The sequence below is a fragment of the Nyctereutes procyonoides genome, unplaced genomic scaffold (genome assembly GCF_905146905.1).
Source record: "Nyctereutes procyonoides isolate TBG_1078 unplaced genomic scaffold, NYPRO_anot_genome, whole genome shotgun sequence".
Lineage (NCBI taxonomy): Eukaryota > Metazoa > Chordata > Mammalia > Carnivora > Canidae > Nyctereutes > Nyctereutes procyonoides.
Window position 1 is genome coordinate 2,309,434 of NW_026575142.1, and position 26,924 is coordinate 2,336,357.

The window sequence follows — 26,924 nt, forward strand, 5'->3', positions numbered from 1 at the left end:
CAATAGATGTATATTATTTGTAGAAATTCAAATTCTTGTTTCGGTTACTATGCTGATCCACCTTTCCCTTAGTTTTCCCTTTTCTTTACTCTCTCCCCTTTGTCATCCCTTTCACATTTCCATTTATTCCCATTTCTCATCCCTTCTTATTTTCTTTACTATTTTTCTCCCATAAATCTCTTTCTTTATTTAGTTTCCCTTTCTACGAAGAAAAAGCAAGCACGGGTTTTCCTACAAAAAAGCAAGTAAGGGAAAGCATAGTGTAGAATTCAGAAGTAAAATTCGGAATTAGAAAGTACTTGCACATCAACAGGGTCATAGGTTTTTCCAGCTCCTCCAGATACTGGTAATGCTTAAATATCAGAATAACAAGGAGCAAAAGTTCTGACCTTGTAAACAGCACATTTTTAGCAGGAATCTAACAGGTGAATATACCGACTAAAGAAAATGTGTCTACCAAGTGATAAATGAAGCATACATAGAGCAAGTTAGCACATTGATTCTCCTGTTTCCAACTGTCCGCAAATAATGATGTTACGCATTTGTACAAATGGTTATTTTGTTGGGCCTCCCAGGATGACCCAGGAACAGGTTTTATTTTTAGATTGATGCCAGTTTAACTACATTCTTCTGAATGTATCCTCTGTTTTTAAAACTCCCCAAACACAAAGAAATCATTCTTGATGGCAGTGATTAACAAGAAAATAACCATTTAGCTATTCTAATGTGTAAATTTGAAAAACTTTAAAACCCCGAGCTTTCAGAATACCACAATTTGTGGTATTCCTGTCACTTCCGAATGCTTACATAAAAATAAATCGTCTTCAATTACTTTATACATTTACTTTATAATTTACTTTAAAAGCATTATTTTTCTACTAGGAATATATATTAGATGTATTTCAACACGCCACCTATTTTATTTTCTATACATATTACATATAGGAGACTACAGTCCTTTTTAAAAAAGAAAACTGTGTAACAGACAGTGATTATACATCGAAATTGTATTTTTTGATGTATTTCTTTACAATAGTTTGAAAAATCTCATAGGCACAGAAGCTAAGTGAGCATGAAATACAATCATTACTGAGTGATTTAAAAACTCTATTAACCTACCTTGCCAATAAAAACTACCAGGACCACCAAGAAGTACTCTGTCAGCCTAGATTAAATCAAACAAAAAGATACGTATTTAAAAACAGGTGATTTAGAAACTGAAAGCAATGCAATACACAGACAGCTAACATTCAATACACATGAAAGCTATACACACACACACATATATGTACATCGAAGTCTTAAATCTCACAAACTCTAACTTATTTTCAGTAAATTTTCATTGCATCCTTTTCTAAAAGGCAAAAAAAAAAACCCACAACACAAATTAAAAAAGTTATAATGCATGTAATATATGAAAATACACACATTGATTCTACAGATGAGGCTGCTGCGCATGCTTGTTATGAAGCATTACTGCGAAATATTTTTGAGGCACAATGAAGACAAAAAACCATTGATTTTGTGTATTCCATTTGTGACTACATAGGCAACTTTCCTTTCTAATAATCATTAAAAATTAACTTTCTAATAATCATTAAAAATTATTTGGCTAATGAAAAATTATTTTTTTAGTGTCTTGCAGATCTAAACAAATGAAATTAGTGGGTAAAATGAAATTTCAGGGTAAGTTAGATGCACAAATTACACTTGACTAGCACTTCTTGTATCTGTGACAAACTAATTCGAGGTAACTGTATTTAGTGTTTGAGCACATTTTGGAAATTTCTTCCTGCTGGATAGAAAAAAAAAAAAGTTTTCCCCCTTCAAACATACAGATAGCCTTTTCCAGCTTTCAACGATGTCCTTCCCTGATCATGTAAAAGACACTTGTAAGCTGTCTGCTTTAAAGGGAGAGCTTTTTTTTTTTTTCAGAAATGAGTTGAAGAAAGTAAACAGTTAACTTAGCAATGAGTATTCATCGTATGAGAGTATTTCTGGGGCTACAGTGCACAGGCATAGGGACAAAAAACTTATTTAACACAACACCTATTTGAAAATATGACATGAAAGTTTAAAGCCCAATATTTATTAATATACTTTACCAATTTTGCCTCAAGGTCTGAATTATGAGAAATTATGAGTAAATTCTGAATTATCAATTTCAAACTGAGTGATTTAAATCAATGACGTAGGAAAGAAAGTTAACGAGAACCATAGTCCTAGAAAAAGTTTTTTAGTAAAATAAAGATAAAATACAAATTTTTAAAAAGAAAAGGCTTTACTGGGATCCCTGGGTGGCGCAGCGGTTTGGCGCCTGCCTTTGGCCCAGGGCGCGATCCTGGAGACCCGGGATCGAATCCCACGTCAGGTTCCCGGTGCATGGAGCCTGCTTCTCCCTCTGCCTGTGTCTCTGCCTCTCTCTCTCTCTCTCTCTCTCTCTGTATGACTATCGTTAATAAAAAAATTAAAAAATAAAAATAAAAAAAAAGAAAAGGCTTTACTGATTTTTTGAATCACATAATTATACAGATTCTATTGTTTTAATAAATTTAAGGCATTTTCTAAGAAAGTCATATTAAGCTTTCTAAGGAAGCTTCACTTTTAATCAATATATATAAGATTTCTCTAGGAGTAATTAATATTCTCAATTTGAATTCAAAATGTTCACAGATGCTATCCAAAAAAATGCATACACACACACAAAAATAATACAAAGAAAAGTACTTTAGAAAATTCTCCTTTGAAAACACCGAATTGTTATTTTAGAAAAACAGATTAAAAACTATCCACTCTGGAGGGCATATTAGCTCTGTTAAAACTACACAGAGCTGTAGATATGAGGTTTTTTTCTTTTTTTTTTTTTTTGAGATTTTTTACAATAATTAAGTTGCTTCAGCTTTACTTGGTGCCTGTAGGCACATACAGGTGGCAACATGCATGTTTCTCAGCTTTTATGTAACTGAACTAAGATTTTGTAACAAAGCTCCCATTGAAAATCACTTTTAGTCAAAAAGAGAAAATTTTAATGCTGTATAAATCTATCTAGCTGGAAATTTTACTTAAGTCATAATGGCTATCTACATCTACTGAGGAGACTGTCCACTGTCCTCCCTTCCCATTCTGATGTCTTTGTGATGTCTAAGCAACACCTGCTAGGGAGAGAATACAAGGCAAAGAATATCAAAATGCATGGGTCATTTTTATTAGCTGTTTTCATAAAACAGGTAATAGTTACAGAGAAGCAATTAACTTTTAACAATGGTTTAGATAATGAGGTAGATCTGAATCTCATTCAGTCTTAAATGAGAACTTACTTTGGTAAAATCAATGCTGAATCCTCCTTGACAAAATCCCTGTCCATCAGCATCAATATTTTCTAAAATAAAAAGATTGGAAATATACACAAACCCAAACATAAACAAATAACATAAAACAAAACATGAGAAAAATCTGTATCACTATAATCATAAGGCAACGTACTACGAATTGGGAATGTTCATTCACTCAGGCACTTAATGAGCTATTACCATATTCTAAAAAAAATGAGTATGCATTTTTATCAGCACCATTTTCTCAGATATGGCAAGAGAGATCAAAGTTCCTGGGATGGTCACCAGGAAACAGAAACATCACCTGAAACAGTAGATTCAAAACTTATTTTTAACCACAACCCACAGGCAAGATTATTATCATAATCCATACAACCCAACACATACATAGTATATGTGTGTATATCACAGATATATAAGTAAGATAAAATGTCACAAAACAGTATCACTATTACCGTGTATGGTATATTCTGATACTTTCCATTTTATTTCGCTCCATTTTTAAAAAATGACTGGTTACGAGCCACTATCCTGATTTTATAAAACGAAGATGGGTTGTGATCTACAAGTCAAAAATTCCATTATCAGGGATGCCTCAGTGGCTCAGCAGTTAAGTGTCTGCCTTCGGTCCAGGATATGATCCTGGAAACCCGGGACTGAGTCCCACATCAGGCTCCCTGCAGGGAGGCTGCTTCTCCCTCTGCCTGTGTGTGTCTCTGCCTCTCTCTCTCACGAATAAATAAACAAAATCTTAAAAAAAAATTCCAGTATCAAATTGCTATTATTACCACACAGTTGCCAGCCTACGGTCTTCACGAATTTATTACGAATACTAGTAAAGAGAAACATATATTCCTAATACATATTTACTACACATACATTCTGTAGCCAACAACAACAAAACGTCTATTAAAAACATACTTCAAAATCTGGGGAGAGAGCTAAAAACCCTGACTTGATGTTTAGCACAGAGCAAAATATGAAACCATCTTCATGATATATTTAGAACCGCACGCAGTCTAATGAACACGAACATCTCCAAACAGGACACTTTCAATTATTTTCCAAATGATCACAGACTCAGACTCTCTTGTAGTCCCCTCTTATTTTGTAGTTCTCACAAAAGGGGACAATTTCTGGACAACTAGCCAATTAACTTAAATTAACTCTAATCATGAGTGATCCTGGACCTAGAACACAGGTTAAGGATGAACCTGAAGACTCTCCCTTGATTTATCTCCAGGGTAACAAGGAACAATGAAACGCTCCTCTTCAGTTACCAAGGAATTCTTGTAGCCAATGTTACAATATGTAAATAATTATGCTGCAGTATTACTGAACCGGCCACCTACACACAGCAACCAAAAATACCTATTTTCAGTACAACTGAAAGGACAACTTCCAAAAAATTTTTTGTCAAATACTCCCATCAAAAATTCCGAAAAAAAAAATTTTTTTTTGGAACATATTTTAAAAACCTGGGAACTGCCCCAAGATGACACACTTAATAACTAAATTTAGAATTTTAGAAAACAGCCTCAAGAGTGTATTGCTAACCCAATGTAAATTCTCCTTGACCAAGAGGGAATGGGAAAATGTGGGCTGGGGTTTCCAGTGCCTCGTGCATCATACTGAGCAAATCTGCTCTGACCTCAAGTCAGCTGGTTTTTTCCTGCATTCCAGTTGCATTCAGGGGAACTCTTTCAGGCTATTTATAAAGACATCCCTTTTTCGATCATCATACTCTATCTGCTTTATCAGGTTTCCCAAAATGTCCAGCCAGAAAACACGATCGTCCTGTAAAATTCTCTCAACAGGCATGTAGTAAGCCGAATTAAACTTTACGTTTATGCCGACGTCAAGAATTGTACGCTAACGACAAGCTATTTTGGGGAAGGCTTTGGTTTTTATTGCTACAGATGAATACCATTCCTCCCACTGGCCAAGTGACAGCGTTATTAGTAATGTTGCCGATTACAGCCACGGGCGAACCACCAAGCCCCCCCTCCTCCGTGAGCCGCGTCCTGCACGGAAACGTTGGTTATCTTTTTAAATCTTTTTTTTTTTAAGATTTTATTTATTTATTCACAGAGACACAGAGAGAGGCAGAGACAGAGGCAGAGGGAGAAGCAGGCTCCATGCAGGGAGCCCTACATGGGACTGGATCCCGGGACCCCGGGGTCACACCCCAGGCTGCATGCAGGAGGTGCGCCGCTGGGGCTGCTCTATCTTTTTAAATCTTAGACGCGATCCTACCAAAGACACTACTGGTATTCACAAGTTACAGGTAAGGAGCTAAGGCTCAGAGGAATTAAGCAACGAGCCAACCAACTAGTGAAGAGGAGAGCGCGGATCTGAGCCGCGTGTCCACACCGCCCACCGCGCAGGCACATGGACGCCGCACCTTAACGTCTGAGCAGCGGTCAAGGGGAAAGGGAAGGCAACGAGCTTGCACAACTGAGAAGGATCTCAGTGTGAATAAGGCCAGTCAGGAGGTAGGTGGAGCAAAGGACTCAGCCTGAGCACGGACCTGGGAGTGCGTGAGCTCTAGGATGTGCGGCTCCGGCACTTCTAGAACAGGACACCCGGGGGATCCCTGGAGGCCCAGCGGTTAGCGTCCGCCTTCGGCCCAGGGCGTGACCCCAGGGTCCGGGGAGCGCATCCCGCATCGGGCTCCCCGCCGGGAGCCTGCTTCTTCCTCTGCCCGTGTCTCATGAATAAATGAAATCTTGAAAAAAAAAAAAAAAAGAACAGGACACCTGCCCCTGTGGAAAGCCATCAGGTGGCAGAGGGTTATGAAAACGCCAAAAGCAAATGTAACCGACGGCGAGGGTTCAGGCCCAGGGTGGCCCCACGGGTCACGCCGAGAGCAAAAGCAACTAAGCAACGGATCCCACGAACCGCCACGAGCCCACGAGCCGAGGGACCGAATGAGCAGCGCTTCGGAGCCCGCACCCCGTGCACGATGCGTCGCTGGCGGCCAGGGACACAGCGCACGCCCCCCGGGCCTCGGCTGCTTTCATGCAAGTCAGCGTGTCACCAACAGCGGAGCAGAGCCCGGGCGGGCGACACGGGGCCCACGCCGGCTGGCACGTCCTGCCCCGGCCACGCCGCCCTGGCCTTCGGGCAAAGGCCGAGCGAGGAGCCCGTCCCTCGATCAAGGGCCGTGACGCCAGACGGAGAAGGGCGTCCGCGTCGGTTCCTGCTGCCAAGTCCTCGGCTTCTTCTGAGGCTTGAGGGTCTGGACCTGATCAGGGGTCAGCGCACGGTTTCCATCAAGGACCAGACGGTCAATACTTTAGGCCTCGGGGCCGTGGTCCCGGTGGCGACCACTCAGCCTCCCGGAAGAAGCAACCTGTCGACACACGGGGGGGGGGCCGGGGGGCTGCGTTCTACTGAGACCTCAGTTACAAGAAGCAGCACCAGCGGCACCTGATCAGAGGCCACGTACCCCAGAAGACCAGATCTGAAGGGACCGTAGGGCTTCTGTGCCTAAGCAAGCACACGAGCAGCCCGCGACAGGTGGGCCGGCCCGGACGCGACAAACTGGACACAAGTGCCCCGCAGCCTGCCGGAGGGTGCCCGGTGGTGGCCCGCGTGCTGCGCGAGGTCCCCAAGGGCCCCTACACCTCCGGGCCCGCCCAGACTCGGATTTGTGTGGCTGACAGAGAAGCCGTGGGGAACACCGAGGCGACCGAGGCGCAAGGCCCTGCGAGGAGGGAGGCCTGGGTTCAAATCCTCCTTCGACGCTCACTGCTCTGAGAGGGAAGAAACCCCTCGGGCTCCGCTGTCCGTCCCACAGGCGTCGGTGGCGGCGGCCCTGGGGAGCCAGCTCCCGCCTCCACCCTCCCGCACGCACCCCCGGCCACCCAGGGCAGCGCCAGGTGGCCTGACCCACCCGTGGACGCCGCCCCTCCCTCGCACGGCGCACAGCGCCAAGCTGGTGGCTTCAGAAGTAAGGGTCAGGGAAACCATTCGGGATTTCCTGGGGGCTCAACCACTGAGAGTCTGGAAGACCGAACACTTCCTCCGGTCTGGTGTCCTAAGTCGCCCGGCGCAGAGGAGACCCCAGCGGCAAAGGTCCCCCACGCTCCACTTCTGCTACTAGCTCCCTCCCCCAAGCTAACTGGCGAGCAAAGGAAGATGAAAAGCAACCGCCCCAGGGGCGCTGGGGGCTCAGCGGGGGAGCACCTGCCTTCAGCTCAGGCTGTGATCTCAGGGTCCCACGGTCAAGCCCCGTGTCAGCAGGGTGTCAGCTTCTCCCTCTGCCCCCCACCCCCTCTCGCTCTCAAATAAATAAAATCTTAAAAAAAAAGTAATAGTCTGAAAAATGCTTTATTCTTTTATTTTTATAATTGTATTTTTTTATTCATGAGAGACGCAGAGAGGCAGAGGGAGAAGCAGGCTCCCTGCAGGGACCCGATGTGGGACTCGACCCCAGGACCCCGGGGTCACGCCCTGGGCTGAAGGCAGATGCTCAACCACTGAGCCACTCGGGCTGCCCCTGAAAGGTGCTTTAGATATAAATACCACAACACGTTTCAATAAGCGAGGTTTCTTGTATAAAGAGAATCTCAAGTGGTGGCCATTTAACCACAAAGGAGGGTAAAAGCACTGGTGTCTCCCAGGGCACCCGGGTGGCTCTGTCGGCTACGAGTCTGCTTTAGGCTCCGGGATCTCAGGGTCCTGGGATCGAGCCCCGCATCCGACTCCCTGTCAATTCCCCTGCTGCTCCCACTCTCTCTGTCCCTCTCTGTCTCTCAAATAAATAAAATCTTCAAAACACAAAGCAAAACAGACTGGAATCGCCTTTGGAAAAGCATCACCCAAACTGTAAGGGCTGAAAATCAGCTTTGGCCACAATATGAATTTCATCTGAAATTTCAGATAATATGAAGTCAACCGAGTGAGCCTCTGGACCATCAGAAGAAGGGTGAGCTTGTAACAGACTCACAGGGAAACTCTGATCTAAAAGAAGGAAAATTCAGGAGAAGCTGGCTGGCTCGGTCGGTAGAGCATGCGACTCCTGATCTTGGGGTTATGAGTTCAAGCCTCAGGCTGGGTATAGACGTTACTTAAGAGTATCTTTAAAATTTAAAAAAAAAAAAAATTTTTTTTTTTTTTATTTCAAAAAAATTAAAGGAGGAACATTCTGACTCAGAGTCCTCAGCTCAATGTTTCACCTTCTTAGGTAAACTCTGGCTCTTTAAGACACATTTTTTCTCCTTTTACATTTAGCATCAATATTAATACAAAGCTCTGGTTCTTACGCTCTGGTATCCGTTAAATCGCCTTGTAGAGTTTCCTAAAAAACGCAGGTACCCAGGCCTGACACGGACCTACTGCGTCAGAAGCTTCTGTTTTAGGAAGTTCCCACATTTATGTGAGAGATGCTCCCTTGAGCATCTTCTGACTGACACACAGGCGTGCCTACACACACACACACACACACACACACACACACACACAATTCTGAACAAACTAGACTCTCCAACCGTCTTTTAAAAGCTGGCACAACTCCCTGCACATACTTGATCTGCACGGAGCATACTCCACAGTCTTCGCTCCGTCCTGAAGAAAGCAGGTTCCCACGGGCTCTCTCTCCTGTTTCATTTCAGTCCTCCAGTGGTACAGCGGGGCACAGGCCTGCAACCAGAGGGGGCGGGCCACAGCGTGAAAATCCCCGCGAAACGCAGCATTTCGGACCATCTATACGACTCCAGAATCCAAAAACATGTTGTGAGCATGAATAAAGACTAAACCGATCTAATACCAAGAATTCCCCATCACGACAGTGGATACAGATAAAGAGTACTTTTCTCACATCCTTTTTTCCTTCAAAAATAGCAAAATTATTTCACATGGCAAAGGTCTCACACGTTCCACTAATTCTGAAAATTATTGTGAAAATTATTTTCACTCTTCTTGATGTTGCGACCGTGAGAGATAGAATCGGCCTTTTAACAAAGTAACATTCTCCTGCGTATAGGACACAGGCTACTATGATCCATCATTTATTATTAAGCATATCATAAATGTGTATTTAAATATAAACAGATTCATATTTACTATTAAGCATATAATTTACTACTAAAAGACTTGGCAGGGCTTGTTTTTATCTACTTTCTAGGTAAGTTGATGACCTTTTTGTTTTCAGAGTTCTAGATTTCAACACCAGGTATAAGTAGCAGAGGGAGGCATATTTTAGTGACACAGTAATTTAGCAAAATGTGACAATTTAATTTGCTGCAAAACAGTTCAGTGCATTTTCTGTCAGGCTTTTTTTGAAAAAAAAAAAAAAAACACATGGACACAAACCCCGCAGACATCAACGGGAGGTTATTTTACATTTTCCCTGAAAAAAGTGGAAGGAGAGGATGATGTCCACTTGTCCGCAGCTGCTGGGTGCTCCAGGCACGAGGGTCCCTTGCTCTTCTGCAGGTTCGTGCCCCCACCTCCCGCCTCCCGTGACCCCCACTCTCAACCTCGTCCTCCACTTCCAGTCGGAGTGGAAGCTCCTCTGAAATTCCAGCTCCCCCACAGATTCTTCCCGGACGGCCCTGTCAGATCATCAGACGACAGCAGCGGACAGGGAAGGGCCCCCAAGGACATGAAATCAGAGCCACAGTCAGGGTGACAAGGAGCTGACCAAGTGACCCCGAGCACGGCGGAGGCAGAGGGGCCAGGGATGCGGAGGTGCCGACTGCAGTGGCCGGTCACAGGGGGAGGAAGGACCCGTCGCTAGAGCACGTGGGGCGGGGTGACAGGGGGCCAAGGGGACCAGGCCAGCGGCCCACTCACCGTGACACCAAGGAGCCGGCGGCAGCAGGGCTGTCCCCAAGGCAGAGGGACACCCCAGGGTACGGGATGCTCGCTTCAGGCCGGCCCCCCACAGACACGGGTCGCTGTCGGGGTAGGAGTGGGGGACGGGGAGACCACTGCAGTCGCCCGGCTGGCAACTCCCCTACATGGGCTCCCAGGCGGGCTCGCGGGGGACAGGATGGGCCAGACCAGAGGGCCGGATCCCCGCAACAACCGCGGTCCCTGGGCCCAGACTCCCTGCCCGACGGGGGGCACCGCGGGCCCAGGCCCACCCACGGGGTACGGGAGGTGCCTCGCGGCCGGCTCTCCAACACAGCATCTCCCGGTGCCACATAAAGCGCCTCAACTCACCTACGAGAGGAAATATGCAGAAGACTTACCAAGATCTTATCCTGTTTTGATCTCACAGATGCTCCAAACCACTGGTGAGACTTGAACTCCAATGGATCATCCTTGGCATAATCTCTATTGCCTAAGAAAAATATTGTGAGGGGTGAGAAACAAAATATATATTCTACATATAACAGAGTTTATTACAATCCAGCCAAGGTCTAAAAACAGCGTGCTGTTAATTAATCAAATACCACATTAGCTGTTTACCTCGTGTACTTTATAAATGTCAGGAACTTTCAACCAACAAAAACAAACAAAAAAAACCACACAGGATGACGAGAAGTGTCTCAGGGTTGTTGTGAAGCCCTGTTAACTATAATAATGCAGATGTGAAAAAGTACTAAGTTTCCCAACTGCTAAACTGTAAAGATCGTTAACTATCAAACAAATACTTATAATTACCTACTGTACTCCCAGAAGTTCCAGGATATAAAGATATTTATGAAAACAAAAGGCCACTGCCTTCATAAAACACCAGTAGTAAGAGACCACAATAAAACACACCAACACAGGGTGAACGACATAAAACAGGAGTTGGAATCTAGCCGGAGGGAGAAAGAATCAGATTTAGCGCAGTACGTGCAAATATTTGTTTTCAGTTTATATCATTAAGAAAATCATTCCCAATATGCCAGCCACTCAGGTAAAGTACTGGAAAGGAAGAAAAGAAAAGAAAAGAAAAGAAAAGAAAAGAAAAGAAAAGAAAAGAAAAGAAAAGAAAAGAAAAGAAAAGAAAAGAAAAGAAAAGAAAAGAAAAGAAGAAGAGAAGAGAAGAGAAGAGAAGAGAAGAGAAGAGAAGAGAAGAGAAAAAAGAAAGGAGAAAAAAGAAAAGAGAAGAAAAAAGAAAAGAAAAGAAAAAAGAGGAAGGAAGAAAGAAGAGAGAGAAGGAAAGGAAGAAAAGGAAGGGAAGGAAGGGAAAGAAAGAAGAAAAAGAAAAAATTAAGAAAAAAGGGAAGAGAACAAAAAGAAGGAAGGAAGGAAGGAAGGAAGGAAGGAAGGAAGGAAGGAAGGAAGGAAGGAATCCTTTCCATTGAAAGCTATTAAATTGGTCAAGGAAAAAATTATGGAAACATAACCATAAAGCATTTGGGGAAAGAGAGACTATTTTTTGAGAGAAATACACTAATTATTTTTAAAGTCTAGTCCGTTCCTCTCAACCTATTTATAATGATCATCCCCTATAAACCTACATCCAAGGGGAAGGAAGTCACTATCCTCCGAGGGGCATCTGTATTCCCATCTCCCTGCAGCGCTCCTCATAACGGCCAAGAGAGCAACCGAAATATCTGCTGACAGGTGAACAGGAAATGCGGTGATACATCCAACAGAAGAGTATTTAGACCCGAAAAGAAGAAAATCCTGCCAGCGGAGAGGACACTGATGGATCTAGAAAATATTCTATTAAGTGAAAGAAGTCAGACACAAATACTTCATTCTATCCCTCACATATGGACTCTAAAATAACCTACTCGTTAAAAAATAAAACAAAAAAAAAGTAGACGTGAATCCTCCGTGTGATTATTTCCCCCCATCCGTGAGGCCGAACAGATGGGGAATCGCATGAATCAAGCAGCTCAGCCCAAGCTTTGAGTCTACAGAAACAGCAGAACGACCCACATTTAACGACAATGAGCAAGAAATGGCCATTTTCTTTTTTCTCTAAGTGAGATTTGGGGTTTTGTTTGTAAACAGAGCATTACCCACTAGGGCCTCGCACAGCCTAACACACTCTGCTTTTTCCAGAGGGGCCCGACCAGCAAAGCAGCGTAGCTTCTGGGCCGACTGGGTTCAAATGATAACTCTTCAATGATTTAAACCATAAAACTTCATGGTTGCAAGGGACTGAATAGAATCTTTGTATTTCACTGCAAGCGACTTAGGCTCCCACTGTGCGACAGGGTTTCCAACCTATTCCTTCCTACGAAGGAAGCGAAGGCCTCTGCTCCTTACGTTGAATACAGTAGGACCATGAAGCAGCTGGTGCCCCGGAGGACTCGCTCCCACTCGCCGTCCCCGACACCCACAGATAAACCCAGGTAATCTCAGCCCCGGGAACCGAGTGTACGAGCTAATACTGCATGTAATCAAAAACTGCCACACTCGAACCCCTGCTTCCTGCTTCTGCTTTCATTTAAAAAGAAGCCTTTTCAGCAACTCTGAAGATGTCCAAGCAGAACCGAAGCTCTTCTCTATTAGGGGAAATATTTGGCTGTTCCGCATCAGAAAGGTTCAAATTAAGCCTCCATATATTTCCTCCTAAGCTCTAAAACTGACCATGTGGCAAACAAAATGGCACAGAATCAAAAAGTCACTATATTCTTGCCAATTATTCCTGCCCTACAAGACCTGATACAGATTCTGCAAGAATGGCAATGTCGAGAAAGACAACACAGTAGGGAAGACTCAAGGTTAAAAGAGAAGGAGACACAGGAACCCGATGCAAGATACGATTTTTGAATCTTGTGTCTAAAATTCTTCCAAAAGTTATAAAGGACTTTGTTAGGATAATTGTGGACATTTAACATTTAAATCTAGACCCTATGGTCACCAATAATGTTGTCATAATGACATGCTTCTCGACCGTGATAATAGTGTCGGGGTGATGTAAGGGAAGAGCCTGGTTCTTGGGAGGTACCTGCTCTGGTACTTGGGGGTAACGGGGTACCACACCTGCAACACTGGCTGAATCTAAGTAAAGGGTATAATGTTCATCGTATTACAGTTCCAAATTTTCTGTAAGTTTACAAATGTCTAAAAAAAAATGTATAGCGATTGACAAGTTACACACTCTATGTGGCACAAGGCCCCCACAGGGTATCTTCTATTTCTCGTTATTTGAACTCTTTATGGTATTTACTTTGATGATAAAACATCACAAAACAAGCTAAGACATAAAACATATAATAAAGCCGCACGTGAGGATGAATCTAAATTCTACAATCCCTCACAAAGAAATGATGTCTGCTAACATTTTGGAGTCGATCCTAAAGACTTGTCTCATGAATACGTGCGTATCCTTTTATTTGTAGAATAGATATATTCTATATAGATATATATTTTATAAATATTTATGAAACATTAAAATTGTGACTATACATAAATGTACAAACCATTTCCCCCTTAACAATACATCAAATAAAGTTTGACCTAATGCATCGTAGCCATTGTGTAGAACATCACGATGTAGCCATACAGCGGCTTATTTAACCGATTTTATCTCCCTCAGGTTCAGATTTAGGAATATTTCTATTTTGATTTAAGAGACCTACACATTCCCTCCAAGTCTTCTATCCTCTCTCTTCCAATATACATAAGCAGCACAGCATGGCACTATTGTTGGGGTCAGAGACATGGAATAACCGCTAGATTAACCCAATAAACCCTCCAGAAAATGGTATGTAATGTGTAATATCATCCTAATGGATGAAATTTTTTTTCAAGGTCTCAAGATATACTTACTTTTATTTTTATTTTTTATTTTTTTATACTTACTTTTATACGTAAGACTTTCCTGACCCTCAACCACCAGTTCCTGAAACAAGTTCCTGAAACCCACTCCCACCTGCAGCCCTTTGTAACCATGTCCTTCTGGCCCGGGAAACCTCATTCCTTCCATTCTTGATTCAAACCCTTAAGTCGCAGTTGTCCATTCACGACCCTAACGCAAGACGAAACCGGAGTTTGACCCTGAAGGAAATACCCAACAAGGAACCGTGGCAGACCCATGGCAGAGAAATGTGTGAAATGGTCTGGGAAGTGGGGGGCAGAGGAAAAGAAAGGGAAGCTTTCTAGGTCAAGGGGAACATCCTGAGGCAAGAAATGCAAGAGCAGATATGCTTGAATTTTTTTAGAAGCCTGAGTTGTTGGCCATGACTAGAGAGATGGGTCACGAGGAGCGTGGTCGTCAAGAGTTTTGCTGCTAAACTTCGCCAAGACTGCGTTTTGTGGAGTCTTTGAATTGCTCTCTATGCGAAGCAATTTTTCTTTAATTCTATTCCTGGAAGGTGGAAGACGGGGTTTCCTCTTTTCTGTAGTATTATCCAGGTCTCCACTGAAAAACTATCTCCATGACCTTTTTTTTTTTTTTTTTGAAGAAATAGACTTTTCTCTAAATCCGCATGTGTTGGCAACAGGACACTGCTCTGCGCTGTCAGGTGGCATCTGCGTCTCCGTCACTACCATGTTCTAGTTCCTGCTTTCAGCAGGCATCAAGAACATTCGCTGCCATGGTGATTAGGACACCTGCCTTTGAGGATAACAGGCTCAGCCTAAGCTAGAAAATGTCATGGAAACAAATTACAAATTTCACAATTTTTTTTATTTTATTTTCACCGTCAAGTATTGCAGAGTGCAAAAATCCACAGTTGCTTCCACGTGGCAAGCGACTTCCGATAGTTTTTAATAAGAAGGAAGGACGACCAGTCAAATGTGAAAAAAACATCAAGCTGTGTGGTTCTTCTGGATTAAAGCAAGTACATTTGAAAAACCTGGAGCTTTACAAAAACTTTGACATGCCCCCCCCCCCAAAACACAGTCATGTCTTAAGTAGCACGTGATTAAATGTGTTTTCAATTACGTCACCAAACAAAAAAGTAAACTCTATTGGGCCTACAAGGCATTGCCACACACCGGCATCCACAACTGAGGCAAGAGTCTTCAAGGAAACACCTACTGCCCATTGCTTAGAACGCCTTCAGTTTCCACAAGGTCACAACCTCAGATTACCGAATTTTCAAGAAGTTTCCTCAACAGGAAGTTTTCCTTTACCAACCAGAACTTTTTTCCCAGTGACTAAGCCTTAGAAAAGTACTTGATTCAAGCAGAAGTTTCACTCAGAGGAAGGGCGAGCAGCGGGGTGGGTGGGGAGAAAGAAGGAAAGCGTGCTCTCGGAACAAAGTGAGAAGACGCTCATTCGTGCCCTGGCTGACCCTGGCCGCCATGCTGGGGCCTGCGTGCTGTGAGTATGTGGGGTCATGGCCCCGCAGTCGCCGTCTCAAGCGATGGGGGAACCCACAGGCTGCTCACGCCGTGCCCCCAACCTTGAGAATTAGACCCAGGCAATGGCAAGAATTGTAGCCCAGAGAAAGGCCTCCTCAGGCAACAGTCAAGAAGGAGCAACAATTTCATTTTCTTTTTTTTCTTTTTTTAAAGATTTGTTTATTTTAAAGGCTGCAGAGGGGCAGAGGGATGAAGAGTCCTGAAGCTGAGTCCCGGCTGAGCATGGAGCCTGACACAGGGCTTGATCCCAGGGCCCCGACGTCATGACTTGAGCCGGAACCAAGAGCCAGATGCCTAACCCACTGAGCCACCCAGGCACCCCAACAACAAAGACTTCTTTTCCTTTTTAATTTAAGTTCAATTCGTCTACATGTAGCTTAACACCCCGTGCTCATCACATCACAAAGGTTTCTACCCATCGTTCCGTAAAACACTCTGGAAGACTCGCTCTCATCTTCCACGTGAATCAAAGGGTCTCACAATTGTAAAAACCGAGAAGAAACTGCCCCGCGTCCCATAAAGGAACATAAAACTCTGTACTGTCACTTTGACAAATTCCTAGAGGAAAATGTTGCTAGAGAAAGTTGATGTTGGTTAGCAAGTAAGTCACTGGAGGGTCGAAAATTTAATGTCATTTTTTTTTTTTTGCCTTTGCTTTTAATTTGTAAGCTGCCAGTGACATGCCATCACCCTCCCACGACTGAAGACTTCAGGCCCGAAGCCTACGGAACGGAGCAAAGTGCCACAGCTTTAGACTCTGCCCCCGACGAACAGCCACTCTTCTCGTTTCTTCTCATTTCCTCGGAGCATTTCCAAAGACACCGTCAAATATTCAACTTGCTCTACGGGAGATTATTTTTTTTTTAAGACAAGTTACCTTATTACCCTAAAGCTAATATTTTTGTTTCTTCTTTTCATAGCCTTTGGAGCAGCAAGGCTATGTTATCTTTTTTGGAAAAGCCAAAGTCATGAAGAATGCCGAAACACGAGAAAACCAAGGTAGGAAACCTCTATTTGGAGGATACCTGTGTTTTTACTCACTTGGTTCCTATTCATGATTATATGATGCTGTGGATAAAGACGTGAGGTCCGCAGAGCGCTTACCCCTTGTTCAAGTAAGTGACGACTTAAACGGTGTGACCTACGGCATCAGGGTGGCTACAGTTCATGATACTGGACTTCAGTGTACATTCAAGCTGCTAAGATGGTGGCTCTTCAAAGTTCTCATAACAAGAAAAAAAAGTTCTGGAACCACGTATAGTGACAGATGCCAACTAATCCTATTGCGATCATTGCGCGACATAAACAAATACCAAATCGTTATGTTGTGCATCTGACGCAAACGTCGTATGTCAACTGTACCTCGATAAAAACAAAACAAAACAGGGCGGCCCGGGTGGCTCAAGCGGTTTAGCACCGCCTTCGGCCCAGGGCCTGATCCTGGAGACCCGGGATCGAGTCCCATGTCAGGCTCCTTGCATGGCGCCTGCTTCTCCCTCTACCTGTGTCTCTGCTTCTCTCTCTCCTCTCTGTGTATTCTCAGAAATAAATAAATAAAATCTTTAAAAGAAACAAAACAAAACAAAACAAAACCAACTCCAGGGTCATCCTTTAATAAAGCAAGACCATTCAGGAGCGTCTGTAAGCAGCTTTTTACGTGAAACATAACTTGTGCTCAGTCACACTTCATACAACGAATTTGCCTCAAAGAAAAATCTCCCAATAGCGCTTATTTATTTACGTGAAAATTAATAGTCCAGAGGAAGAGATTTCTTCGATCATTCAGTTGGGTACCTCCCATGTCTAAATGCAGGGAGCATATTGCAGTAAATGAGGCAGATAGGGTCCCTGGCTTTGAAGAGAGAGAAATAATAAGCAAATAATTATATAAGATATTTTCAGAGAGTCACGAATGTTATAAAATCCTACACTTGAGCGAAAACAATGAAGACGCGGTCAAAGTGCTAGTATTTGTAACCTAATGCTATTGTGAAATGACGCATTTCACTGATTCGGAGCTGCAAGTATTAAGATGCTGTTAACATCTTTGAAATCTGAGTATTACAGTCAATGGTTACTTAAAATCAGCATGTTTCAGTAATACTTAGGGTACATTTCAACGTCAATGGCACAATTACGTTCACAGCCAATTGAGTTTTGGAAAAGGTGCCAAGAAAATCCAACGGGAAAGAAATAGTGCTTTTCAACAAATGGTGCTGGGACAATTGGATATCGTTACACGGGCAAAAAGACCAATGAGGAACCCTATCTCAAACCATACAAGATAAAAAAGATCACAGACTTAAATGTAAGAGCTACAAAACTATAAAAATGCTTGTAAGAAAATAGCAGTAAACCTTCAACTCTAGATTAGACAAGATTCATGAAACCAAAGCCCAAGATAAAAGATTGATAAACTGGACTTAATCAAAATTTAAAACTTTTGAGCTTCAAAAAGCATCATAAAGAAAAGTGAAAAGAAAACCCACAGCATGGGAGAAAATATTTGCAAAGCTCATATTCAGTAAGAGATCTGTATCCACAATGAACACACACACACACACACACACACACACACACACACACACACACCGACTCAAGAATGAAGACACCCAATAAAAACCAGGCAGAAAATTTGAATAGATCTCATTCTGGGGATACACAGGTGGCCAGTAAGTACATGCAAAGATGCTCAACATCACCGGCCACGACGTCTACACAAATCGAAACCACGATGAAGAATCACACACTAGGATAAAAGAAGATAAAATAACGCATGTCCGCTAGGGTGTGAAGAACTGGAATCCTCAACGTTACTTGCTGGTAGGAATGTAAATGGTGCGGCCAGGTTTCAAGACGGTCTTGCAGCTCCTTAAGAAGCTAAACACAGAGCGACTCCCCTCCTAGGTATCCCTCCAAGAGACACGAGAACATACGTCTAGACAAAGACGTGCCCATGAATGCTCACAGCAACGTTATATACAATGACCCAAAACTAGAAACCAGCCAAAAGTACGTGTACCGGCGAAGGGATAAACAAGGGCTCAAGGGATGCTGCTGGACGAGAGGAACGGAGCACGGGCACACGTACAGCGCAGCGAACTGCCAGACGCAGAGGGCGACACGGTGTGCAATTCTATTTCTGCGCGATATCCAGAGAAGGGGAGCACAGAGACGCAGAGAATGGATTTGTGGTTGTTGAGGGTTAGGCAGACAAATGGGAGAGTGACTGACCATGAACAAGAGGATTTTCTTTTTAAGGTGAGGGAAATGCTCTGGAATTACATTATAGTACCTGTAAAACCATACTTATTATGGTAAAATTCACTGAATTACACACTTAAAAGTTGCACACAGGTGAATTTTATGGCAAATTATGTCTCAAGAAAGCTGTTTTAAAAAACAAATGATGGGACGCCTGGGTGGCTCAGCGGTTGAGAGTCTGCCTTCAACTCAGGATGTGATTCTGAGGTCCCTGGATCGAGTCCCACATCGGGCTCTCAGCATGGAGCCTGCTTCTCCCTCTGCCTGTGTCTCTGCCTCTCTCTGTGTCTCTCATGAATAAATAAAATCTTTTAAAAAATAAATAAAAACTTAAAAAAATAAAAAACAAATGACAAACCTGTCAAGTGCAAAGGTAACTACAATACTGAGTAAGACTGTATGTAGATAGTAAAGACAGCTTTTCAAAATGAATAGAAAAAAAAAAACAGGGGAGCCCGGGTGGCTCAGTGGTTTAAGATCGCCTTCAGCCCAGGGCATGACCCCGGGATCCCAGGATCGAGTCCCACGTCAGGCTCCCTGCTTGGAGCCTGCTCTCCCTCTGCCTGTGTCTCTGCCTCTCTCTGTGTCTCTCATGGATAAATAAATAAAATCTTTAAAAAACAGAAACAGAAAAAAACAGATGCATTAGTAGGGTAACAGATCAAGTATAAGAACAAGTAATACCAAAGGAGCAAAGTAAACATATGAGAAAGTAAAAGAAGTACAAATAAAACAAGATAAATGCTTCACCCACGGGACAAAGCAAGACTAAGGTGAGTTTGGTTCAGGGTCAGGTTATATCATTTTTTTTCCTAGTTAGCAAATGTATATTAGAAGTATGTCAAAAAACACATCTTGTTGGCTTCTAATTTGCATTTTTAGGCATCCTAAATAAATAAAAATATGAACAATGACTGAATAAGCATGATCCAACCTTTGTTACAATAGCTTTAAAAAAAAAGCGCAAAATGCCCAACAGAATAGGAGATGGACTGAGTGAATTATGATTCTACACACACACACACACACACACACACACACACACAAAGAAATATATACACCAGGTACATATGAAAACATACTATACCCACGCATACAAATATATCCTATGGCCACTAGCTTTCCCAGTGGTTGGGATTCAGAAGATTTCTTTCTTTCTTTCTTTCTTTCTTTCTTTCTTTCTTTCTTTCTTTCTTTCTTTCTTTCTTTTTTTCTTCTTGATGTTTTCTTATTTGTTCAATCAATGAATATTTGTATATTTTAAAAGATGAGGAAAAAAACTAGTGTGGATATGTTATCAGCCTTTATATATAAAGGCTTTGGTTAGAAGCTTCTATATCTCCTCCTCCTTTTTTTTTAGAGAGAGAGAACCCAGGCTGGGTAGGGGCAGAGGGAGAGGAAGCGAGAGGCCCCAGGCTGTTAATTCAAGAAACTCTGATAGATAATATGGAGCAGTTAGGTATCCATATTAAAAGGTGATTTGCTCTATAAACTTCAAAATGCCTTTAAAAGTCACTAGAAGCATGAGTTGCATAGACTTGAAATGACACAAGATAAAAATCCCTAAGCTCAGAGCGTCTGGAGTTGCGGAGACACGAAAAACTAATTATTTGTGACTGTAAAAGTGAGTTCTGAAATCACAATCTATGAACATGAGCAAGTGTCACCAAACCACATGGGGTGTTGAGAAACATCTCTCATGTAAAATTAGATTGTTTTCCAGAAGTAAACAAGGGTCCAAAGCAGAGCCAAAAGGAAATACGATGAAGCTTGTTCCACTGTGATTTTTTAAATTTATTTACTGAGTTCCGACTGCCACAGGGAACAGAGAATGGAAACCTCCTCCTTCCTCCATGAGCAAGTCTGGTGGTTCTGTGGGAGCCGCACAGAGAACACAGGCCCAGTGAAAACACCCACTGCTTTATCAACGCTGGTTTGTTTCCTCCTAGCAATGAGAAGGAAATGACCCTGAACACATCTCACAGTTTCAGACAAGAACTCTTTACTGAAGATTCAAAGAGGGGTGGAAAAAAAAAAAAAAGAAAAAAAGCCAAGTCAAAGTTAAGCCTTAAAATACTGGGTATGAATCAGGTCAAAACGGGCCAGGAAAAAGATGGGTTTTAAAGGAACATATACATGCAGTTCTGATGAAACATTTGAAGTGTTAAGATCACAACTACCTGCATGTGGATTAATTGGCTAGTCATAGAGAAACTGGATTAATTGGATTTACTAATTTCTAGGTTGCTTCCTAGCTCTCCAGCTATAGAAAGCAATGAACCAAAAAAAATTTCAAAAAAATAATAAACGAATAAATAAATAAATAAAAGAAAGCAATGCACCAAGAAATGATGGGTTGTAGCAAAAGAAACAATTTCATTTAAAAAACAAAACTTCCTGGGGCACCTGGGTAGCTTAGATGGTTAAAAGCATCCAACAACCGACTTGATTTCAGCTCAGGTCACGATCAGGGTCGTGAGATCAAGCCCCATTTGGGGCTCTGTGCCGGGCGTGGAGCCTCCTTAGGATTCTCTCTCTCCCTCTGCCTCTGCCCCTCTACCCGGACCCCCCCTTGCACCCACACATGTGTGATTTCTCTCTCAAAATAAAAAAATAAATGTCAAAAATAAAAAAAATTCCTGGGGGGGTGGGGAAGGGCATCAGGCTGGCTCAGTAGTCAGAGCACGCAACTCAAGGTCATCAGCTTAAGCCCACGTTGGGCCTAGAGACACTTAAAAAAAAACAAAAACAAAAACAAAACAAAACAAAAAAAACACCTTAAAATACATTTATTTTGTATTAACCGGGGAAGAGAGACTGTTTTTGTCATTTTCACTTCCCGATCCGCAGTCGTGTCACAGTGGCAGACACACCGGGCACAACTCTGGAAGGGCCGCGGGAGGGCCAGGTCGGACACCGGCTTCGGGGCGGCCGGGCCAGCGCCGTAAGCGCAGTGAGGTAGGCGCTGGGCAGCAGCACGGAGGCAGAGCGGCCAGGGGTCTTCCACATCCATGAATACAAGATGCGGGGCGTCTGGGCGAACACCCCGCGGCGCCTCCGGGGCCCAGGGGGCGGCCCCCAGCCCCAGCAGAGCCTGTGGGCAGCGGGGGGCAGGCCCGGAGGGGCCCGCTTCTCTGGCCGCGGCCTCACAGACCGACCAGCCGTCCCACAGACCTGAAAATCACGCCAGAAAGCCCGTGTTGCCCCCCAAGCTTCAAGCAGGTGCTCCAAGTTCCCCGCCCTCGGGGCAGGTCCCCAGTCGGATCTTTTTGGGAAAGACTCATCCCTGAGAAGAGCGGGCAGCCGTCGGGGTGTCGCCACGCCTGCTCTACGGGCGGAGAGACCACGCTGCAGGGACAGAATGCTCCCGAAGGTCACCACCGGTCACTGCCAGGGTTACAGCGCGAACGCAGGCGTGAGCCGCTTGACAACGTGCACGATCAGCTCCATTTCTCTGGCTCCTGAGCTACTCGCCACGCTGCAGCTGTGCCCGCCGCCTCCTCCACGGAATACCTCAGGGCGTCATCCCGCGTGAGCCCCACAGAAAGTCTGCCTCCGGGGAATGGGCCCCGTCGACCTAACAAATGGGAAAATCGGACGCTGGCAAACCAGCCACTGGCCGGGGTCCTACCCAGCCCGGTGAGCCATGTCGTCTCCGTGGCTCCGCACCCCTCACACTCACAGGACCAACACGAGAGCGGGGGAGGGAACAGCTCGCTGTCGCGTAGAGTCACTCGCAGTGCTGCCCCCACCCGACAACAGATACAGAGAAGGGTAATGGAGAAGCGTCCCTGTGCACAGAGCGCCATGGCCTCACCCCCAGAACCTGTGACCAGGCCCCTCCATGGCAGAAGGAAGCCTCCAGCTGTGACCAGATGAAGGGTCTTAAGGTGGAAGGTTACTCTGGGTTATCTGAGCAGTAGTCACAGGAGGGAGAAGACTTGGCGTCGGATGATGCAGGGTGACAAAAACCAGCGAAGCCACCGCCAGCTTCTAGAATGGAAGGAGGAGCCGCGAGCCCAGGAAGCGGGTGGCCCCCAGCAGCTGGAAAAGGGCCGAAAATGGGTTCTTCCATGGAGCCTCCAGAAGGAAGGCAGCACTGCCAAAACCCTGATTCGAGCCCAAATCACATTCTGGACATCTGCCCTCCAAACTGAAGATAATCAATCTGTGCCACTTCTAAGCCTCCAAGTTCAAAGTGACCTGTTACAACAAGAAGAAACTAATCCGGGAATGGAGACAAGACCAAGCAACATACGACATGTACTGGGCTACACGAATATTCTCGATACTGTTTTCCATCCCAATACATTTTAGAATATTTTTATTTCCTAAAATACGCTCGTCTTCAGTTAAAGCACCTGTTAATCTTAAGTCCTACTTTCCCACCTCCGCATTCAGATAAGTTAACTATGCTTTTTTCATACCGATCATCGTCACGTCTGGCAAACAAATCACACGCCAAGATAATGTTTTCATTCTCACTGAGTCCATAGTTGCTTAAGTTCCTATTATTCTGTCAATTGACGGAAAAATCCATTTCAGCCATTATGTGGGCCTTGGCTACAACCTACCAATGCTGTGCGGTCATTAGATCAAGGGGTTTTAAAATCCAAGAGGACAGCTACGATTTCAAAGCAAGTTGAACTATTAGAGTCATTTTCCAAATATGTAAACTAAGTCACTAGGTTTTCCCTTTGACATCCCAGCTCTGGCTCTGCTTACATCTAACATCACGGAAATCTGCAGGGAAAGGAAGAATGGAGAAGTCGCACAAAGGGACACAAGTAGAAATGCGATAAAGGTCGTGTTTAGAAGTTAGTAACGACAAAAAAAAAAAAAAAAAGATGGAAAACAGGAGTCAGTCGCCTGAAAGAAAAATATCACGTGTTTGAGAGCTGAGTTTCACGACTGCAGAAGACAAGAAATTTTAGACTGAGGTCCTCTCCTTCTGCTCCTGCAGGCTTAGCGGGAAACACCCTTCAGAAATCACAGCAATTAAGCTTCCATCTCACACCGAACTTCCTACCCCATTAAACTTTTAATCACAGAACCCTTTATTTTCCCTTATCGTACAGTATTTTGAAGCTGAATCCGTGATGATCTCCAGTATTTCATCATGTGTACACGCTTCCGCTCAAAGTAACGACCAGTAAAATTAATAAATCGGGAGCTGAAAGCGTCATTTTCTCTGTGACGTTCGTGTCGAATCTGAATCTACGTGGTACGGAAAGGACCAAGGTGCATCCACGTAGCCCTAGACTCATTTATCTCAACGCAGTGCTCCCTGGGGGTTGGGGTCAGTGACCCCGGGTTTGGGTAGGCTGCTAGTGTATGGTACCTTTCTCAAATTCACTTAAGACGTTTCTTCTGCTTATTTCCAGCTTCGTTTCTTTCTTTCTTTCTTTCTTTAATGTTATTTATTCACGAGAGACACAGAGAGAGGCGGAGCCACAGGCCGAGGGAGACGCAGGCTGCCCGCGGGGAGCCTAATGCAGGACTCGATCCCGGGCCCGGGTCTCAGCCTGACCCCCAGGCGCCCTGCCACATCACGCCAGGCCCGTGGTGCCCTCCTTGCTCGTGTGTGCAGACGCGTGGTGCTCACACAGTCCACGCCTGCGGGTCACACGGAGTGACCTGGCCCTGGCCGACCGGGGCGCGCACTGCGTGTCCACCTGGGCCCCCTCCGCGCGGCCTTCCAGGGGCTTGGGCAGCTGCCACCTGCCTGCACGGCCTTCCCCACGGGCACCGCCTGACTCCCGAAGCCGCGCGTTCAGCCTTCTGGGGGCCGCACCCACACATCTGTGTCTCCTACACGGAAGTACAGTGACGCAGATGCAGGCGTTTCCTAGACATTCTCGAAATCTTCCCTCCTCCCCCAGGACACCAAGTCGTACCTCGGGGAGGAAGGAGCACATGCGAAGCACGCTCGGCTTCCTCAAGAGCTTCCTTAGCTTCTTAAATTCCACGTTAAGCCGCCTTCAAGTCAGCGCTGACTTCTTGCTTAGCTACTGGCAGCGTCCATGCCCAGAGCCAGCGCCGGGAACTCGTCCTCCATGGTCTACACAGCCTGACGCCCTCCGTCCCGGGCCAACACCGGCGGCGCAATCAGCCCGATCATGTACGGATCAGTAAGGGGCGCACCGCGTACCTGTAGACTGCTTTCTCCCTGTTACCTCATTTTCTGGCCCAAAAAGAGAAAGATGCACCCTCTTGCTCCTCTACGTTTCTTTCTTCTGAAGGGCCCTCCAAGTTTTATTTCTGTACGCAAGCTGGCCATCTCTCGTTCCTCCGTTGGGCGACATAAGCTGGGCTTCTCCCAACGGGCATGGGGACAGGCACGACACTCAGACTCAGCCCATTGGAAACCGCCACACGGCCCCGGATCCCTGCAGGGGACGCCGAGGCCAGCAGGCATGGAATCCTGCGCCCGGTGCCCCGCAGATGGTCGGCAACGCCAGCAGCGGTGGGACACGGGCCAGGGTTCCTCTGCGGCCTTCTATGGCCCAGTTCTCAGAACACCAGAGAGTTGCCGATACCCTCCTAGTAAATTCCTGTTCAGCTAAATAAAGTTAGCCAAAGTCCGTTTTTATCGCTTTTCACAAAGAACCCAACACCTACGTGGAAAATACACGCCTATGGTGGGTGCCTGTCCACGCACTAGCAGGCAACGGGAAGCAGGAACACATTCAGCCCCCGGCTTGGAGAGCTGGGTTAGCCAGGAAAAGGGAAAACAAGCCTAATATGACGTAACCAGAAGGGAGGCAGGAGGGAGCGAGGGATGAAGGGAGGGAGGGAAGGAGGAGGGAGGAAGGGACGGAGAAGGGAGAGAGGAGGGAGGGAGGGAGGGAGAAGGGAGGGAGGAGGGAGGGAGGGAGGGAGAAGGGAGGGAGGAAGGGAGGATGGAGGAGGGATGGAACAAACGTCCTAAACGGATTCCTCAGAACGAACCAAGAGCTGGTCTGTCCGTCTCCCGCAGGTCAGCATCCATGCTCTGTCCTCGCTCGGGGGCCGGGCTCATGGAGGCTGTCACCTTGCGCGTGGCCCCCGGTACCCGGTACGGGGCGGGCGGTGCCACCCACCCCAGCCTTCCTCTCCCGTGTTACTGGCACAGAAGGCACAAAGCGGACCTACCTTTGAAGGTTTCCCAGTTCTAGAAACGGGACAGTGAAGAACGTAATGTCTACGGCCTCGTATGAACCAGCGCTAAGTCAAATAAAATGACTTTAGGGATGATGTTATTAAAAGCACAAGGCGAGAGCCCTTTCAAGCACGAAGTCTCTTGTGCAGCCACAAACAACAAAGTAGCCCACCGGCCGCCTGACTGCGGTGCTTGAGGCCCTCCCAGGAACGCACCCCAGGAGGGCGCAGGGGACCCCCCCAGCAGCGCCCGAGGGCCCGTCCTCCTTTCAGGACCATCACAGCAAATATAAAGGACGAGAAAAGAGCCACGGGAGCATCAGGAACGTCAGGGAGAGGAGCAAATGTGACGGCTCAGGGAGCTGACACTGTTTATTTTAAAGATTTTATTTATTCATGAGAGACGCAGAGAGGCAGAGGGAGAAGCAGGCTCCATGCAGAGAGCCTGATGTGGGACTCGATCCTGGGACCCTGGGGTCACGCCCTGGGCCGAGGGCAGGTGCTAAACCGCTGAGCCCCCCAGGCATCCCCAAGACAGAGACTTTAAAACCAGGGAGGAACGGTCAGTGGGGCGAAGCGTGGAAGGTCCAGTGATGCGAGGGGCCCACAGGATCCACCGAGCAGCAGCCACCGCCAGACGAGGTGGCTGGACCCGGGCACGAAGCCCTGGATGTGAAGGCAAAGGGAAGGATAATGACCAAGAGGAGATCGTGTCCAAGGGGAGGCTGCTCTGGTTCGTTTCTCAGGTAGAAACAAGTCAAACTTGATTGAAAGTGAAAAAAAAAAGGAGGGGGACGAATATAAAGCAGAGCCAGAGAGACGGGAGGGTCGAGGGGAGGCGGAGGGAGCAGGTGCTGACGCAAAGCAGCTCATATGTCCAGAGCCGCTGCCCTGTACCCAGCACCAAGCACCCAGCACCGAGCACCCAGCAGCAGGCACCCAGCACTGAGCACCCAGCAGCAGGCACCCAGCACT

At 45.5% G+C, this 26,924-nt stretch overlaps 1 protein-coding gene across 2 annotated transcripts in view; it reads right to left on the reverse strand.

Moving 5' to 3' along the window:
- The window catches only part of ITGAV (integrin subunit alpha V), an 88,370-nt gene that overhangs the window by 47,164 nt on the left and 14,282 nt on the right, over positions 1-26,924 (reverse strand). For both annotated transcript variants that reach the window (XM_055307863.1, XM_055307862.1), the window contains exons 3-6: positions 10,535-10,626; positions 8,864-8,978; positions 3,318-3,379; positions 1,120-1,165 (exon numbers count right to left, since the gene is read on the reverse strand). In XM_055307863.1, the coding sequence (XP_055163838.1) occupies positions 1,120-1,165; positions 3,318-3,379; positions 8,864-8,978; positions 10,535-10,626 (315 nt within the window). The remainder of the gene's footprint in view (positions 1-1,119; positions 1,166-3,317; positions 3,380-8,863; positions 8,979-10,534; positions 10,627-26,924) is intronic.